The sequence below is a fragment of the Rhododendron vialii genome, chromosome 7a (assembly GCF_030253575.1).
Source record: "Rhododendron vialii isolate Sample 1 chromosome 7a, ASM3025357v1".
NCBI lineage: Eukaryota > Viridiplantae > Streptophyta > Magnoliopsida > Ericales > Ericaceae > Rhododendron > Rhododendron vialii.
In genome coordinates this window covers 8947331-8966973 of record NC_080563.1, presented here as the reverse complement: position 1 = coordinate 8966973, position 19643 = coordinate 8947331, and the positions used below count along the sequence as shown (strand labels likewise).

The window sequence follows — 19643 nt, the reverse complement described above, 5'->3', positions numbered from 1 at the left end:
TATTGTTTGTTTTTTTGAATGTCAAAATCCAACTACCACCACCGATAGAAAACACAAAAAATCAATTACATTTTCAAAGGGAAATCTGGAGTATCGGGAGAACAAGGACAACAATTTATCTTTTTTATCAGAAGGACAATTGAAGATGTGGTATAGAAAATAGGAAGCCGGCCACCAAACACCAACAATTTATCTTTTTTATTAGAAGGACGATTAAAGATGTGGTATAGAAAATAGGAAGTCACCAAACACCATTTTAAATGAATCCCTACAAACGTGATTCACGAACCAAACCAAACATATCAGTTTATTTTTTTCTCTATGTAATGCAAAATTTCAAAGATTAATTCACATCTCTGGATCAGTGAATCGCACCATTACGCTACGACTTTTACACTACGAAATCGCTTCACCATAATCATTTGAGCTATCCTTCGATGGATTTCTCAACTTTTAAATATGGTTGTTTCTGCTCTGTTAACTAAGACAAATATCCATATATACTACTATATAGCTTAGCAAAACAAAAAATTACAGAATACCCATTTGGGAAAACAAAGACTGCGGCCAAGAGTCAAATTACGCGGCCAAAAGCAAAATAGTGCGGCCAAGAATAAAATTATGCGGCCATTGTTTAAAATAGAAGCGTGGTTCCGTTTCATGCTTTACGAATAATGCGGCCAAGAGTCAAATCTGCTTGTATGGATGGTATCGAATCAGCTGTTGGATGGCTGTGGGACTTCATGCCGTCTTCCGGAGGGAGTGGGGAATAATGCGGCCAAGAGTCAAATCTGCTTGTATGGATGGTATCGAATCAGCTGTTGGATGGCTGTGGGACTTCATGCCGTCTTCCGGAGGGAGTGGGGACAGCAGCATGCTGCTGCGCCCCATTTTGGAGCCCATCCCGGTCTCGCTCCGATGATCGGAATCATTCACTTTGTAGAGCTTGTTGAGTAGAATAACTATGAAAAAAATCAGCTTAATTGGATATCATTAAGTGCCTGATCGGAACCTTTTTTATCTTAAAAAGAATGGATCCGAAACACTGGATCAAATCCACTGTAACCCATGGACTGAGAGTTATATGGGCTCCGATCAGGTATTTAATGATATCCAATTAAGCTGATTTTTTGCATTGTTGTTCTATTCGACGAGCTCTACAAAGTGAACGATTCAGATCATCAGAGCGAGACCGGGGTGGGCCCCAAAATTGAGACAGCAGCCCCCCTGCGTCCCTGTCTTCCGGTAGCTCGATGTCACTACTAGTCTTTCGGTATAGGCGGAATCCCTCTCCTGCTTACTAGTCTTTCGGTAAAGGCGGAATCCCTCTCCTGCTTTTTATGCAGGCATATGTAAAATTTTCCGACCATTGTTTAAAATAGAAGCGTGGTTTCGTTTCACGCTCTCCGAATAATGCGGCCAGGAGTCAAATTACGCGGCCATGAGCAAAATGTTGAGGCCAAGAGTAAAATTATGCTGCGGACTAACAAATACTGCAAGCCCTAGGGAATACGAATATTTAGTAACTTTGAGCTAGTTTGTGCCCCCAAGCCCAAGCGATTACATTAAGTCAGTATTCATATCGGCCCACTCTTCAGTGGCCTTTGTAAATGATAAACTTAAGTGCAGGCCCACCGGACAAAACAAGCTTGAATTGAACGAAGTGCAGACATGATGGTCTAAGCTGTCGGTGCAGCTTAAATTTCTAGGTCGCTTGAGGATTTGCCTTATCGTTAACTTTAAGATGCGAAATTAGTCAAAGTGTACGCAAGTTGATCTGAACATCCAATTATCAAAAAAGAACTTCAATTTCTTAGGGGAACCTAGGCTTTTTACGAAGGCAACTGCTGAAGAATGCCCAGAGGGGTAGAAGTTAATTAAGCTGCACTTGAGCAACATCAATGACATACTTTTCACTCCCATTTCTAAAGCCTCCTAATAATGACTCTTCAGAATAAGATAGCATCACATCGGAAGAAGTGAACAAGGAGTATATTCCTTTCACACGTGGTCCTATACGATAGCGTGGACTTCTTTTGAAAATCCTGTTGCGTAAACCTCTTTATATTAACCAAAAGCTTCCTGGAAAAGAACAAGTCCTAGTACTTCCAAGCGGAAGAGCGGAAGATGACCGCAACTAATAATTTTAGTCAAGCTCAAACCATTTTTAAGCTGATGTACGCTATTTTTTTTTTTTTCTATAGAACAATGATACCCTTTTTTGTGTGTTTTCTATTGGTAGTGGCCGGCCACTGGATTTTGACATTCAAAAAAACAAATAGTAGCGGCTGCAATTGTCTATATTTTCTATCGATAACGTTTTGTAGCATCGATACTTCTAAAAAAAATTTAATCACGAATATTATTACATTTTCACTAAATTATGAGCAGATTTGGTACAGTACCCAGTAAACAAGTATTAGTAGGACATTGAGGTGCTTACAGGTTCTTGTCGTACCTAGGGCTAGGGTAGGGGGCCTGAATTTTTATTTTTTATTTTTATAAAAAAAAAGAAAAGAAAAAAGAAGGTAGGGGGCCTGAATGTTAGGGTTTGAACAAAAGAAGAGGTCAAGGCTAAACGTTAGGCACAAATTGCTCCTCGTTAAGACACCCTCACCAAGTTTAAAACTCTAGTAATCTCTATTAACAAATTAACCAAAATTAGAAAGTCAGTTTTACTACACGTGAATGCGCCCCCCTAGTTTTCCTCACGTGTTCCCACGTTGTAATAATTATTATAGGACATTAACCACACACAACTTGCCTATATAAAAGTCCCAAAAAAAAAAAGAAAAAAACTTGCCTATATAACTAACCCATATACGTAGACCTGACCACTACAAGGAGTAAAACCAAGAAGAGGGAGAAAGAACCCTTTGAGATCGAATCGCATTGGCTGTTTTCCCATCCACTCTACGGTACGCATTATAAGTGCATTCCCCTTCGCTGCTTCTTAATCTTTCATTAAAAAGTAAAAACCTTTTCAAGAAAGCAAAGAGTAATGCTAGGCAGACTTTGCTGCCAAAATCCGGACAAAGATGCGTCCGGACCCGTCCAATGTATGCGAGGCCCTTATTTGTTTTGGGAGTCCCGCGTGCATCGGACGATTCCAGAAACATCTATGTTGGGATCTGTGCACAGACTCTCCGCAAACAGGGCCGGCCAGGGGGTAAGCCCCGCAAGCCGGCCGGCTCGGGCAACCCCCGGCAAGGGGCAACAAAAAAAAAAAAAAATTGTATGTATACAAAAAAAAAATAGAAATCCAGAAAAAAATATATTTAGGGGCATCATTCAAAAAATTTTGTACAAATTTTTTAAAAAAAGTAAATATGTATGGTTTCCACCTACTTTAAAAAATTATGATACTTGAGAAAATTAGGAGGGTAAAAGAGAGGTTTTTACATATCTGGGGTAAATAACAGATAAAAAAAATTAGGAGGGCAAATTATTAAGAGAGAAAATTAGGAGGGCTATCAGATAAGAAGAAAAAAAAAGAAAAGGTACGCTATAGCCAAAACGAGAAGGGACGGATGATGTAATTCAAGCTAAATGAACAATATAATATTGTTTTGTCCTTTTTTTGTTGCTTGTATGTCTTTTTTTTATACTTAACACTAGTGGGCAACGAGCCCTGTTATTCGCAATAAAGATTTGCAGACAACCACATAAGGAAAAACTCGTTTGGGCCCATTCTAGGTCCCACAAAAATTTAGAAAAATATCCATAAATTTTTTAATATTATTTTATGGGGCCTGTAAAAAATCAGCCCCAACAGACATTAGTAAGTGTTTACTTTTGAATTCATATGGGCGAATTGAGCAGTTTCGCCCCAACGAATCCAAAAGTAATACTTACCGATCGATATCCCTTAGAGCCGATTTTTTACAGAGTCCCATAAAATAATATTCAAAATTTTTTGGATATTTTTCTAGATTTTTGTGAGACCCGGAATGAGCCCAAACGCATTTTTCCTTGCGTGGTTCCCTGCAAATCTTCCTTGCGATTATAATTTTCGAATGGGTAACCAAGCGGAAGGTCGGGCTTGGGCAGCCCAAATGTCGGGGCCGGCACCGTCCGCAAAGCAAAGGATCCTAGCATAAGCTTGAACTAGATCCTTGACATAAGCAAACAAATGCAAGACAGGTAAGCATACACATTTGGCAATTAATCTGGTTGATATCAGAATCCCAAGGCTTTGTTTGGTGTTTTTTCGCAAGTCGTACAACTTCCAATCTCTTACATCTAGCTATTTAGCATTGATCATTCCTACAGTTCTACTTATGATAGCTGTAAAATGTCACCTGAAATAGATGCTTATAGATTGCGTTACATGTAGCTAAAACAGGGTTAAAAACCGGTTTCTCAATGGTAATCAATAGACTAGCAGCACAGACCTTCGCATATGCATATGTTCATTGTTCATACATATGCTGATTGTATATTGGACAGAAAAATGAGTGATTACACAAATGGAGATGAAGCTTTTGAGCAAGAAGAAGCACCTCCAAGTAGACCTGCTCCCCGTCTGAATGAGAGGATTCTTTCCTCTTTGTCAAGGCGGTCTGTTGCTGCTCATCCTTGGCATGATCTTGAGATTGGTAACTAACTTCAAACCATACATATAAACCTAATTCATCATATATTGCTCAATGTGGCTTGGCGACAAAGTGTATTGTGCAACACATGAACAACTGATATCCTAATTCGTACATGTTTGAATTTCAGGGCCTGGCGCTCCACAAATCGTCAACGTTGTATGCATTCGTCCCCTTTCGGCCTCTACTTGACCAAGAATAAGCTCATGTGGAGGCATCAACTTAAAATAACCAGCAATTCTACGAATCCAAAAATATTGAGCAACGAAAAAAATATACTCCACACCCAAGCATACATAGGGTTTCGACATAATACAAACATTTCACTACCATGTAACTTGTTATAACAAATCTGAGTAGTCTTAAATAGGAAGGAGAATTCCTCGTCCAGTTTCCAAAATTCCATTTTATTTCCAGAATCTAGAGGTCTGCTGTAGGCATTGCATCACTCCGATATCCTAAAATACATAGGCAGAAGTGCCCAGTTTGGATATTCTATGGAATTCAATGTTAGATCTGATTTACTATCTGAATACTGCATTGATGCAGGTTGTGGAGATACCAAGAGGAAGTAAAGTGAAATATGAACTGGACAAGAGAACTGGTCTGATTAAGGTATATTACAGATTAATATGCTAAAATTATTTCTTGGTTGGCTTTTATTCCTGTAATTCGCTGATTTAGTGGGTTATTAACTCCAGGTTGATCGTGTGTTATATTCATCGGTTGTCTATCCTCATAACTATGGTTTCATTCCTCGTACATTGTGTGAGGATAATGACCCAATGGACGTCTTAGTTCTCATGCAGGTAGGCGCATATTTCACAGACTATACTCTATTTGCTATGTACGTAACCAAACAATAATGCTGGAGAAATACACCGACAATACCTTCCCTCGATAATAGTATTGAGTAACTTCTTCAACAGGAACCAGTTGTTCCGGGTTGTTTTCTTCGTGCCAGGACCATTGGACTGATGCCCATGATTGATCAGGTCAGCTCCTAATAGACTAAATTCAATCTACCCCCAAAACCTACCCTTTGTTATCCTCTCTAATTCACAATAACTTTATACTGATGATGACGTGTCCATTCTTTTGCGGGTACTTGCAACTTAATTAGGGAGAAAAGGATGACAAAATCATCGCAGTGTGTGCTGATGATCCAGAGTACCGCCACTACACCGACATCACACAGCTTGCACCTCATCGACTGGCTGAGATCCGTCGTTTTTTTGAAGATTGTAAGTCAGTAAAATTTCTGTAGTGTAGACTTTCCAGATTTAAAGAAGGTTTTTTATTCGATTGTTACAGAAACTGAAATGGAGGTAATGGACAAATTTCTTAACAAATGATATTTCAGATAAGAAGAACGAGAACAAAGAGGTTGCAGTCAATGATTTTCTGCCTCCAACCACTGCTCATGAAGCCATCCAGTACTCCATGTAAGATTCTCTGCTTCGATAGCTGAATTAACCAAGCCTCATAATATCATTCTGGAATGTGGGTTTGGTTAGCTAGGAAAAAGAAACGTTTTGGAAACATTTCGAAAACGTAGCTGGAACATAATGGAATGTCTTACAAAACTGGGATGTCCGAAATGTCATTGTTGGATATTTGTAATAGGGGTGAGAAACAACCTCGATATTTCAGTATCTTTCCATGCATTTTAGAACGTTTCGGCGAAAAATTTTGGGCGTCTGCTAATGTTTCAGTCAGTCTCATTGGAAGCAGAAGTGTTATGACCTCTACAACGAAAACAAAATGAATTTTTGTTCCTTGGAATGAAATTGTTACGGGATATTGGATGAAGAAAATAAAGCTATATGGTCATCATTAGGAGTTTTATTTTCTTCTATTGTTGCTTCTAACACTGCTAGTACTGAACGCTATCTTTTACCACTATAATGCTGCAGGGACCTTTATGCTGAGTACATCCTACGGACCTTGAGGAGATAAACTGGATGGAAAATTCTCCTTAATAAAGTACTCTGTTATCTCTAATCATACTTGTGTCAAGGGAGAAGGGAGAGGTTGGATCAGATCTAATCATCGAAGATTCTCCGTCGTCTGGTAGAGAAGGGAGACGGCCCTGGGAACTGGACTGTGACTCTTTCTATTACAAGATTTTGTACTTTGTTTCAATAATAATTGCTAGTTTTTGCTTCAGACAAGAATTTTACCATTTGTAAGGATATGTTTGAAACATCTTTATCCTACATTGTTCGATTTAAATTGAGATATGCAATACTTAAGCAGAGCTTCTTCGTCATCATTTTCAGTTTGCTCGTGCATGTAAATACATAGTAATATCCGTGCTACTGAACTCTAAACCCCTAAAAGGATTATGATTGAAAGAAATCAAAGCCAACGACAAAAATCATGAAAAAAATTGGAAGTCATGTGAACTGCTTTCTATAGTAGATCATAGATGCTGATCTTTCTCGTGTACAGGGAGAATTGCAAGCTAGTAGAAAGAAGCAACCAGATTTTCTAACAAAACTTAAGCAAATTATGGAGGATATTGGCACATCACAAAGATAAAATTGCATGTCTTTAACGCCAAGAGTTTTCCTATGTCACACTGAGAAGTAAGCATAACGATTGCACAACAGATAACAAAAATAGGTCTGACAAACTAATGATAAATAGATACCAGAAAATCAGTAAATAAGAATTTAGGTTACCTTTAGAAGATGAGAAGTAAATTGGCGTAAGTTGAAGACATTAGACAAGGACTCAGAATACATGCCTTGTTAGCAACAAAGGCAGAATAAATTGCTAATAAAAAATACGGCTGTTGATAATTGGTTGTCCACGTACATGAATTCAACCCATCAATCCAAAAAAACACTAAGATCCAAGGTTTACATAATTACCAAGTTCAAAACTTGGCCCCCAAAAGTGAAACATATATTTCCCCCATGGATAATAGTAACAACATAGCAATCCCAAACATAATGTTTAGCCTCCCCCTTACAGTCTACGAGATAATTCCACAGCTGCCATATTCTTCTTATCTCCACTGAGTCTTAGCGTTGGGAGCTAAAAAGAGCTCTGCTGATGATACCGGTGGCCTCAATGTAGCGATCCACACACCTAGATATGCAACTACTCTCGCTCCCACCAAGGCTGCTTCCTGGTTTGGTGATACACTTATCAAAGCACTTTCCTCTTACAGTCTGTGTGACAATCCACAAAAACAAATAAGTACAGAATAAATAGAAATATGATATGCTAAGCTTGACAAAATAAACACAAATAGGTAAGTTAAAATGAGGACATGGCGAGGAGAATGGCTTGCTTGGAATCATGGTAGACCAAGTGAACAACTCTGATCTTGAATGAAGGTTTATGCCAATATTTTTAGCAAATGAACATATAGAAGGTAAATGGGGAAAAAAGTTCAAGCATCAAGAGACCCTATAGTTTCTATGATTACCAATTCAAAGCACCATCCCATAGTTTTTGCAAATTATTAAGCTTATTTCTACACCAATATCTTAAGATTTCCTCTCCATGAGCTGCACTAAATTTCAGGCTCCATTTTGCCCACGACCGTTAGTGCAATTGAGCTCAAATTCTCAGTTGAGCTCCGAAGAATCAACTTAATAACCTCCTCCAAAAAGTTAGTTTAGCTTGTTCTGTACTAGCAATTCATCAGTGTTGATATGGATAGTAATTCCCATGTTTCATCCAAGAAAAGTAAATACTGTACAGAGACCTAACAACCGCGAGGTTGTCGAGGGGTCTGGAACTCTTTTTCAAGATAGGTACCGATCCAGAAAGTAAGAGAATCGTGAAGGAATATCTTGCTTATAAAGAATGAGGCTCTGAGCCTATGATGCAGTTGCCTTAGTATAAGTTCCAAAACCATCAGCCTCAAAAGAATTAGTACCATTAAGTTGCACTAAATGTTCGTGTATGCAAGCATGATAGGAATGTTTCCTGGTGATTCAAGTGGATTTCTTCCTAGCTCCAAAGAGAAATTAGAATAAATAAGATAGCATCAAAAAGATGTCGCATTGGTTGCAATCAGGTATTCAGGTCTGATTCCCACACACCAAATAAATTGTTTGACCTATTGGCAAACAACAGAAATTCAGAACATGGCACTGGTTGATCTGTAGAACTCCAAGACAGGTGGTATTAGACTCACAGTGCTCGGATCAAATCCAAATGGAAGTCCCATTCCCAGGGAAATTGCTCTTAAGCACTTGATCTCAACTACTTAACAAGGGTGAACTAGAGAATGACTATAAATGAGCTGAGTTAGGCTGAGTAGTGAGCTGTTCAAGCTTGGTTTGAAAACTTAACAAGCTTAGGATTGTTTATCATTTAAGCCAATGTCAAGCAAGTTCAATTGAGCAAATCACGAGCCGTCATCAAATAGGTTGATGTCCATTCTTCTAGTTTAGGTATAAACTCGTTGAGTCGAAACTGATAAATTCAACTAGCATCAAAGATGTTCATAACGAGGGCATCTCGAGCAAAATTTTAACTTGCCGAACGCGAGTTTGCTCTTTTTCAGCCTTACGCACAAGCCCGCATAGATTAAGAAAGGGATCTAATCACAAATATTGTAAGGGGCAGTTGACGATTTCTGTGAGGCCAAAACATCAAGAATCTGTAAAAGACGTGAGCTTGAGTTATCTGAGATCTCTCAGAGTAATCTCAAACTAGCTATATATAATAATAAAAGAAAGAAGCCAAGGTGGGCACATCTAAATCTTTGAATCCACACGGCTAGAGAGGGAGAGAGAGAGAGAGTGGCGATCCACTGATACTACTAAGTTACCTCAAGGAACTCCTCAGCGTAAGCCTGGGCAAGCTGAGTTTTGAGCTGGTCCATGAAGTCCTCCGTCGACATCTGCGGCGTTGCCCCTCCGCTCGTTGCCCCCGAAAACGGATCCATCCTATATGCTGCCTGCCCGAGAGAGAGAGCGGAAAACCCTAGATAGCACCGCTTGCTAAACCTTTCTTCCTAAATGGCAACTGTGTCCCAAAACCTGGAGTATCGGACAAGCCTAGACCAAACCCCAACCCGACCCCATAGGGATTTGGTTGGTTCGGTTCTTAAAAAAAGTGGCATGATTTGGCTCTGCTTCCATAACCCGACCAAGTTGGTTTATTGGGCCGGACACGGATTAAACCAATAAGTCTCAATTGGGTTCAAATCTTGTTATAGGTAACAAGGTGGTGTTGAAGTGGTGGTTTATATCTCACGTCCTCTTTTCATCCCCTACGTACTTATATGGTGTAATAAGTTCTTCTAACATTTGAAAAAACGAAGATGATCGAGTTTGTCTACGTATACTATTTTTCATCATTGAATTGCTCGAAATTCTTCAAGCGATTTGAAACAATAATGTAGGCAACAATAGATATTGTGGATCAGCAATACTAGGAACACAAAAAATATATCCCGAAAAGGTAAAACAACACAAATTTACTTCAGAAGATAAATTAACGGTACAGATTCGCTTTTTGAATAATTTTGGGGTACATTTTATATTTATATGTACTTAGAATTATTATTTTCTCAATTTTTTTTCTCCACTTCCTGGTATAGAATCCTAAATAAAACAATTCGGAAGGGTACAGAAAATGCGAATGAAATATTTCATTCAAAAATCTAAAATGCGTAGAGAGATCAACAAAATTTCCTTGTAAACCACAAAGCATAATAAAAATGGGGCCGTGCACTACGTTATACCTTATTTTTCATTAGCAAGAACTAAAAAATTCTTCTTCTCTGGTGCCACAATCAACGGCGGAATGTTGTGCAGGCAAGTGCTTCCGCACCTCCAAATTCTTGAGTAATCTCATTTCTTTATACATACTTTTCGGTATTTACAATAAAATTCAGAGTTTTAATTTGACTCTTTCAAAATTTTAATAATTTTACTTTCATCCAGTTTGAGTTTAGAGTACTCTAAACTCAAACCAATACATTAGATATGATCTCTTCTTTATCAAATTCTTGCGTCTAATTAGTAGAAGCCTTTCTCTAAAGTTTTAACCAGCTCCCACCCCACCAAAAATCCATGCTAACTAAGCACTATACAAAGCCACAAGGTATGCAATTGGCAGTGATCATTTGTTTTCTACAATCTAAAGTATTTTTCACATAACTATATATTAACACAAGCATAGTAGCAAAAAAATGTTGCATCGATCAGTCAATCTTTTACGGTCGAGTTTTCCCACCCTCATGTCATATTTCATTCGTTTGTTTGTTTGTTTTTTTTTTTGTCAAAAAAAATAGTAGGAGATTTCATTGATAGAAATAAGTATACATCAAAGAGGATTATCAATCCCAAACAGAAACAATAACCAAGAGGTCTAGATACACAAGCCTTGAAATCTAAAATCTCACAGACCAATACTGCGATCCCTTGATCATCAGTCAGCAACAACCTCCAAGACGAAAACAAGCTAGCACCGAGGATAGCTGGTAAACCCTTGCAGCTAAGGCAATCACTGAAAGCATTCCAACAATTGAATCCCAAAACCAACGAATGAAATCCCAATAAAATCCGCACTCATAAAACATTATTGGCCACCAGATTTGGCGAGACCTGAGGTAGAAAAACCAGATTGGGGGAGAGGCCACTAGATTTGGGGAGACCTGGGGTAGGAAAACCAAATTGGGGGAGACCCAGTCGGGAGAAACTCACCAATAGGAATCAGTGAAGAAAAACCCTAGCCTCTCCACCAAGCCTTGATCCTTAATAGCCATACCGTCGACTCCTAACTCGCCAGATCTGTAGACTCCTTGATGAAGGACAAGTCGGGGACACCACACGGCGGCAGACGAAGATGGATCAGGAGGGAGAGAGGAAAACAAACGAGAGAGGGGGGAGGGGAGGAGCAGACCCTAGCTGCAGGAAAAGTGTAGATAAAAGAGGCTCTCAAGTTCCGAGAGAGAAAGAAACAGTTTTGCTTAAATTTCAATCACTGTTTCACACACAAAGATCCTGCAGTTGCCGAATACCTAATTACTAAAATTGAAACAGAGCCTAGTTGTCTCCACTACTTGAGTTGAGTTTGGAAATTAAGGGTGTTGTTAGTAAGGGAAAAAATCCAATTAAGAGCTAGCCTAGAGGATAGAGTATCACAATGCAACTTAAAAATCAATAATGGGCCGGTCAGGTACTTTCTGACCGTAGCATAGAGGATATATCACAGAGACAAGAGAATCCCAAGAGGCATAATTATCATCACCCTCGTTTTCCCAATTCATAATATCACAATCCAAAATCTGTTGATCGGAAGGCCAAAACCCTTCACTTGTTCCACTAACTCGGGACGCCGGCACCGGCAGGTTTCCCATGTCTTCTTCTACAATCCCATTCTTCGGAATCGACTGCTCGCCCCAGCAGTTGGTTGAGCAAGACGTATGGACGGTTGCCTCGTGAGTGGTTCCCAGCCACATACTTTCAATGGTACCAAACAAGCCGCGATCCTCCTCTGGATGGATGTGATCGACATTATGGTTCGTCTGCGAGCCCCAAGTTGCACGCACCTCCTCGTGTGCTGGCTCTCCAGGCCACATCGTTGTTTCATTTGAGTACCCGGTTTGGTTGTAGTTTTGCCACTGCATCGCAGTATTATCATCGGCTGTTGACTCCGTTTCCACCAGGTGATTCCGGTCATGATCGAGCTGGAAGAGGCCAAACGTCTTGGTTTCCAAGGTATTGTTAGAAGCTAATTGATTGTGATCCATAACTCCGATAATCCCGGAAGAAGAATCCAGGGTCACGAGAGGAACCTCATAAGGCGCGGATGGGGACGTTATCGATGACAACTCTCTCGTTGGACCGAAAACAACGCTGTTGATGTTGTCCACGCCATTGCTGGATTCCCCGCTCGAAGAATTTTCCTGCTGTGGCGAAACCACCCGTGAAACTGTCTTCCCGTCTAACAGCTTGGCCCTAAGAGCACCAAGCAACCCGTCCGGTTCTTCCGCCCCACACAACTCCTCAAAGGAAAAAGGCTCAGCCTTTTCTGGCACGCACGAATCACACCCACCGCGGCCAGATTCGGATGCCGACTCGGGCAATTCGAAGTTGGTCCGGGCGTTGACGCCTCGTATAGCACGAGCCGCCTTGTCGTACGCCCGCGCAGCGTCTTCCACGGTATCGAAAGTCCCCAACCAAAGCCTCACATTCTTCACCGAATCTTTGATCTCAGCCACCCACTTCCCAGATCGCCTCTGTCTCACCCCCACAAACCTGGGGTGTCCCCTGGACGATGTCTTCCTTCTTCCCCTCATACCTTCACCACCACCGCAGTACCAAGCTGTTAACTGCGGCGGTGCTCCCGCCACCATTTTGGCATCCACTCCTCCTCCTCCGCTCCCACCTCCGACTCCTCCTCCTGCCTTCGCGGCTGGCAATGGGTCAGTACTGTTAGTTTTCATCGCTCGCTCTCCGGGCCGGTGTATGTCTTCTAACCTTGGTATATAGTAATTCAGGTTGAAAGGAGCTATCCACGTACGGTTTTATTTGGTTTCTTATAGTGATATATACCCCGTTAGAATTCGGTGGTATCTGGTACAGAATCATAAACCCAAACTAGTGAGAGAAAATGAGGGTGAACAACAGGTACTATTCCGATGAACCAGTCCAAAGAAATCGATTTTCGCAGGCCACACGCTGTGGTTGTATCGATACAGACGCCGATACTAAATCACAAGACAACGACCAGTAGGGCTAGGGGGACACAAATATTTCTACGTACATGCTGAGCAAAGAAACTACGTCCCGATTCCATCCTGCATTTTAAAAAATGGTTATGGAGTTGTCAACAGCGTACTTAACAAATACAAAGAAATTAATAAAATCAAATGCCAACCGTATATATGTTTTAAATACTACTCATCCCTCCGGTCTCTACGCGCTATTCGTATTTCTTATTTCTTGAGCATCGTGGGAACGCGCTTAAACAAGTACTATGATTAATTCGAAACGTTTATCGTGGGCCCTACGCTTTCGAAAATTAAGACTGCGAGTAATGTACTTGGAGGATAATCGAAGCAAGGGCACGGGTAATTTGATTTGTGTTATACGTATCGGTGTCATGAGGAAGGAGTTCAACTCTTTTTGAAAATTGAAATTTAGATAGCTGGGAGGATGATCGAAGCATTGACATGGGTAATTGATTTTTTTTTTATGTGCAAGACTTACTGAAAATTTGCTCTCCGAGTATTACTGAAAATTTGCTCTCCGAGTATTGACAGGGTCGGCCTTTTCTATTTACCCATATGTTTTACTTTTTTATCCTGCTTTCTTTTTTCCTTATCATGTCCGGCATCAAATGGATAAATAAGTCTCAAAAGCATAAGAAACATAACTGTTCTTTCATTTCTAGGAGCACAATTATTAAGTTTGGAAACACAATTATTTGTTGCACGGGCAAGGATAAAAACTTTCGAGCTCTATTTAAATTGCACAATCTAAAGTAATTGTTTTACCTAAAATCAACCATGCTCCAAATGGGATCAAGAATCCTCTCTAAAACCTCCTTGTACCCATGTTCCGTGGTACTTCTAGCCACAAGATGATGTGAGAATCTCAAAACGCGAAAATCCACATTTCGTGATCCAAATAGGCGTTATGAATCCAAATACAATGGAGAGATTTGGCATATCAGATGCCTTCCAACCAAGGGCTTAAAGAACTAGGTTGGTTTATTTGGATCTTGAACTTAACGAAGAAAAATGCAAATGAAATCTCCTGTAAGCACATTGCTTATGGGTAACAAAATGATTTATTTTTCCTACAATTGCCTAATGTTTCTCAATTTTTACGAACTGGTAGAACATTTGGGACATTGTGCAAAAGTAAAAGTGACAAAAAGACCCCATCGCTATACAATTTCTTAAACTGACACAAGTGCAGTACTTGAGCTAGGCACAGGAACACAAAAAAATAATTCTGTTATGCCTAATGGCAATTATATTTACTGTTTACCGTTGAACTTGAAATTTTATTGTGAGTAAAAGTTTGAACTCGAAGAAAAATTTAAAAGTCCTTTTTTTGTTTAAGTGGGTGAATCAATAGAGAAGGAAGATAAATAGTGATTGATGGCTTAGGTTGATTTTCGTGCAATGTTTTAGTTTTTCCCAAAAAAATTAGAGTTTGTGATCTTGACACACTTGTTTAGTATATACTAGTATAGATAATAGGTAGATAGATTGTACTTGAAAATGACATAGGCGATGATTGAAGCAACGACATAGGTTATTAATTTTTGTTTATGTATCAATATCAGCATAGGTGTAATTGATTCAGTGCCATGAAGAACGTGTTCAATACTCGTTGATATGGTAAGACTTCTTAAAAACACTACCATCCGAATTTTGAAGGGGTCTGCTTTTCCCATTTAGCGCATATATTTTATGAAGTACTTGTTTATCCTGCTTTCTTTTTTCCTTATCATGTCAAGCATCAAATGGATAAATAAGTCTCAAAAGCATAAGAAAACATAACTGTTCTTTCATTTCTAGGAGCACAATTATTAAGTTTGGAAACACAATTATTTGTTGCACAGATAAGGATAAAACTTTCGAGCCCTATTTAAATTGCACAACCTAAAATAATTGTTTTACCCAAGATCGACCATGCTCTAAATGGGATCAAGAATCCTCTCTCAAACACCCTTGTACACGTGTTCCATGGTACTTCTAGCCACAAGATGTGAGAATCTCATTTCGTGATCCAAATAGGCGCGCTATGAATTCAAATACAATGGAGAGATTTGGTAAATCAGACACAGTGCCTTCCAACCAAGGGCTTAAAGAACTACATTGGTTTATTGGGATCTTGAACATAACGAAGAAAAATGCAAATGAAATCTCCTGTACGCACATTGCTTATGGGTAACAAAATAATCTATTTTTTCTACAATTGTCTAATTTTTCTCAGTTTTTACCGACGATAGAACATTTGGGACACTGTGCAAAAGTAAAAGTGACAAAAAGACTCCATCGCATTTAATTTCTTAAACTAATACAAGTGCGGTACTTGTGCTAAATTGAAAGTCCTTTTCTTGTTAAGTGGGAGAATCAATAGAGAAGGAAGATAAATAGTGATTGATGGCTTAGGTTGATTTTCAAGTGATTTTTTAGTTTTTCCCGAAAAAAATGAAAGTTAGTGATTTTGACACACTTGCTTAGTATATACTAGTATAGATAGATATAGTATGGATAGGTAGGTAGATAGATTGTACTTGAAAAATGACATAGGTGATGATTGAAGCAACGACATGGACACATAGGTGATTATTTTTGTTAATGTATCAGTATTTGATTAAGTGCCAAGAAGAACAAGTTCAACATTCTTTGATATGGTAAGATTTCATAAAAAAGTACCATCCGAATTTTGACAGGATCTGCTTTCCCATTTAGCCCATTTGTTTTACGGAGTACTTGTTTATCTTGCTTTCTTTTTTCCTTATCATGTCAAGCATTAAATGGATAAATATGTATCAAAAGCATAAGAAACATAACTGTTCCTTCATTTCTAGGCGGACAATTATTAAGTTTGTAAGCACAATTATTTGTTGCTTAGGCAAGAATAAAAACTTTCAGGTCCTAATTAAACTGCAGAACTCTTCCCTAAAGTAGTAATTGTTTTACCCAAGATCGACCATGCTCCAAATGGGATCAAGAATCCTCTCCGAAACCTCCTTGTACCCATGTTCTGTGATACAGAAATTATATGAGCACAGCAAAAGTTGTTCAAACAACTTGCACAGACAGATCCATTTTGGACCCGATTTGGGTCCCACAAAGATGATCGGAGCCGTTCATTATGTTCAAATTTTGTTTTTTAGGATCCCTGTAAAAAATCATCTCAATTCAATATCGGTAAGGATGTTTACAAATCACCCAACTTTGCTTTAGAATATGGGAGATCCGAATCGGGTCCAAAATGGATCTATGCAAGCTGTTTGTACAACTTTTGTTGTACCTCTAGCACCTCTGTCTGTGATACTTATAGCCACAAGATGATGTGAGAATTTCAAAACGCAAGAATCTCAGTTTGTGATCCGAATAGGTGCTATGAATTCAAATACAATGGAGAGATTTGGTAAATCAGATCCGGTATCTTCCAACCAAGGGCTTCAATAACTACATTAGTTTATATGGGCACGAACTTACAAAGAAAAATAAAAATGAAGTCTCATGTACGCACATTGCTTATGGGTAACAAAATGATATATTTTCCGCACAAATATCTACATTTTGTTTGGTTCTCCTCTCAGAAATAATCTCTCCAAAACTTTTGACTGTTTCGTCATTCGTGTTTTTTCTTCTTTAGTGATTTTTTGTCAAAATTTTTACTTATTTTATACTTTTTGGATGTACATAACTTACCTGTATTCAAAAAGTAAAAGAGTTTATCAAAATATTAAAAAAAATTACTAAAGACGGAAAAATATGCAAATCTATAGAACTTTTTTTATCTCAAAATTGCAAACCAAACACAGTGCTAATGTTTCTTAATTTTTACCAATTGGTAGAACACTTGGGACATTGTGCAAAAGTAAAAGTGACAAAAAGACCCCATGCTATACAATTTCTTAAACTGATACAAGCAGGGACGGATCCAGGAATATTGTGTAGTGGGGGCATCTGTTAATCATAATGTTGAAAATTATTTTTGTAGTCAACCACAATAAGATTTTACAAAATTAAGGCATGTATTACTGACTACAAAAGTTTATAATACGTACTTTAAGTTAAATTAGGTTAAAATGAGCACAAAATCTCATACAAAATATTTAAAGTATGTTTTAAATGAACATCGACGAGTTTTAGAATGATCGAGCTAGTTTTGTTAATGACTTTGTTTTACAATTTTCTCCCAGACGGTTAAAAATAAAGAGAATCAAGAAAGAATAGTTCAAAATAGACAAATAGCTCATAAAACAACAAGTATAAATACACCATATGATAAAATTCAGACATAAAACTAATTATGTATATATTTTTTCGAGATATATGCAAGTGTTCATAATTATGCTAATTTATACCAAAAAAATATTTTAATTTTGAACGAGAGCACGCGTTTGAGTGGAGGCACGTGCCCTCGCAGGCCCCCGCTTCGGTCCGTCCCTGGATACAAGTGCGGTACTTGTGCCAGGCATATGAACACAAAAAACAATTCTGTTATGCTTAATGGCAATTAAATTTACTGTTTACCAATTAAATTGAAATTCTATTTATGAGTAAAAGTTTGAACTCGATGAAAAATTTGAAAGTCCTTTTTTTGTTAAGTTTGAGAATCAATAAAGAAGGAAGATGAATTGTGATTGATGGCTTAGGTGATTTTTGTGTGATTTTTTTTTTTAGTTTTTTTCCCAAAAAAATGAGAGTTTGTTGTCTTGACACACGTGCTTATAGATATATATATACTAGTATAAATAGATAAGTAGATAGATTGTACTTGAAAAATAATATAGTTGTACTTGAAAAATAATACTATAGGTGATAGGTGATGATTGAAGCATCGGCATAGGTGATTGATTTTTGTTAATATATCCAAGTCTTTCCTATTTCGTGAGCATCGTGGGAACGCTTAAACAAGTACCATGATTCTAAGGCCCTACACTTTCGAAAATATTTAAAACTGCAATTTACATACTAGGAGGATAATCGAAGCAATGACATAGGTAATTGATTTGTGTTATATGTATCACTTTCATGAAGAACGAGTTCAACTCTTTTTGAAAATTGCAATTTATATAATTACATAGCTGGGAGGATGATCGAAGCACTGACATGGGTAATTGATTTTTTTATGTGTAAGACTTATTGAGAAATTGCCCTCCGCGTATTGACAGCGTTCGCTTTTTCCTATTTTTTTTTTGTCAATCGATAGAAGAAATTATTTTATATCAGATATAAAGTATAGAGTACAAGTCCGGGATACTATATCAATTGTAAGAATCCACGAGATAACCAAGCCCAACAAACTCAATCAATATAAGAAATAAGCCCATTATAGGGTTGAAACAAAGAAGGGAACATGACGACCCAGGACGTGTTTTAATAATTAATAACCTCCAAGTACATGCTGAAAACATTTGTTAATACTGAAAATATCTTTGGAGTGTCCTTGGAAAAGAACACTCACACACAGGTGGGAAGACTCGAACTCCTGATCTCTTAATGAAGCTAGCCCCAATTGATTAATTGCTTTTTCCATTTAGCCATATGTTTTACTTGTTTATACTACTTTCTTTTTTCCTTATCATGGTATCAAAAGCATAAGAAACATAACAGTTCTTTCATTTTTAGGTGCACAATTATTAATAAGATTGTAAACACAATTATTTGTTGCACAGGCAAGGATGAAAAGTAAAAACTTTCGGGCCCTATTTAAATTGCAGATTTCTTGCCAAAAGTAATTGTTTTACCCAAGATCGACCATGCTCCAAATGGGATCAAGAATCCTCTCCGAAACCTCCTTGTACCCATATTTCCATGTTACTTGTAGCCACAAGATGATGTGAGAATCTCAAATCGTGATCTAAATGGGCGCTATAAATTCAAATACAATGAAGATTGGAGAGATTTGGTAAATCGGATCCGATGCCTTTCAACCAAGGGCTTCAAGAACTACATTGGTGTATTTGGACATGAACTTACAAAGAAAAATGCAAATGAAATCTCATGTATGCACATTGCTTATGGGTAACACAATGATCTATTTTCCCTACAAAAATGTCAATGTTTCTCAATTTTTTTACCAACTGGTAGGACAATTGGGACATTGTGCAAAAGTAAAAGTGACAAAAGGAACCCATCGCTATACAATTTCTTAAACTGATACAAGTGCGGTACTTATGCTAGGCATAGAAACACGAAAAAATAATTATGTTATGCTTAATGGCAATTACAATTATTGTTTACCATTGAACTTGAAATTTCATTGTGAGTAAAAGTTTAAACGCGAGGAAAAATTTGGAAATCTTTTTTTTGTTAAGTGGGAGAATCAATAGAGAAGAAAGATGAATAATGATTGATGGCTTAGG

General features: G+C 38.2%; 2 protein-coding genes across 2 annotated transcripts; one reads left to right on the top strand and one right to left on the bottom strand.

Moving 5' to 3' along the window:
* The first annotated feature begins 2779 nt into the window (after window positions 1-2779).
* On the top strand, window positions 2780-6870 carry LOC131333187 (soluble inorganic pyrophosphatase 1-like). Its single transcript, XM_058367557.1, has 9 exons — window positions 2780-2918; window positions 4450-4598; window positions 4726-4754; window positions 5145-5210; window positions 5297-5404; window positions 5525-5590; window positions 5719-5839; window positions 5959-6040; window positions 6512-6870. Exons 2-9 carry the CDS (start codon window positions 4454-4456, stop codon window positions 6552-6554), a joined length of 660 nt encoding a protein of 219 aa, XP_058223540.1. The 5' UTR covers window positions 2780-2918; window positions 4450-4453; the 3' UTR covers window positions 6555-6870.
* A 388-nt stretch (window positions 6871-7258) lies between these two features.
* LOC131333185 (mitochondrial import inner membrane translocase subunit Tim13-like) lies at window positions 7259-9670 on the bottom strand. Its single transcript, XM_058367556.1, has 2 exons — window positions 9394-9670; window positions 7259-7777 (listed from the first exon to the last, which is right to left on the bottom strand). Exons 1-2 carry the CDS (start codon window positions 9508-9510, stop codon window positions 7628-7630), a joined length of 267 nt encoding a protein of 88 aa, XP_058223539.1. The 5' UTR covers window positions 9511-9670; the 3' UTR covers window positions 7259-7627.
* Window positions 9671-19643: the final 9973 nt, after the last annotated feature.

Excerpts from the sequence above, each read along its gene's own strand:
- LOC131333187 (XM_058367557.1), top strand. The coding sequence starts at position 4,454 with ATGAGTGATTACACAAATGGAGATGAAGCTTTTGAGCAAGAAGAAGCA. Across the intron at positions 4,755-5,144 it reads CTCCACAAATCGTCAACGTT|GTTGTGGAGATACCAAGAGG; the intron begins GTATGCATTCGT and ends GCATTGATGCAG. Across the intron at positions 5,405-5,524 it reads ACGTCTTAGTTCTCATGCAG|GAACCAGTTGTTCCGGGTTG; the intron begins GTAGGCGCATAT and ends CTTCTTCAACAG.
- LOC131333185 (XM_058367556.1), bottom strand. The coding sequence starts at position 9,510 with ATGGATCCGTTTTCGGGGGCAACGAGCGGAGGGGCAACGCCGCAGATG. Across the intron at positions 7,778-9,393 it reads ACGCTGAGGAGTTCCTTGAG|ACTGTAAGAGGAAAGTGCTT; the intron begins GTAACTTAGTAG and ends ATTGTCACACAG.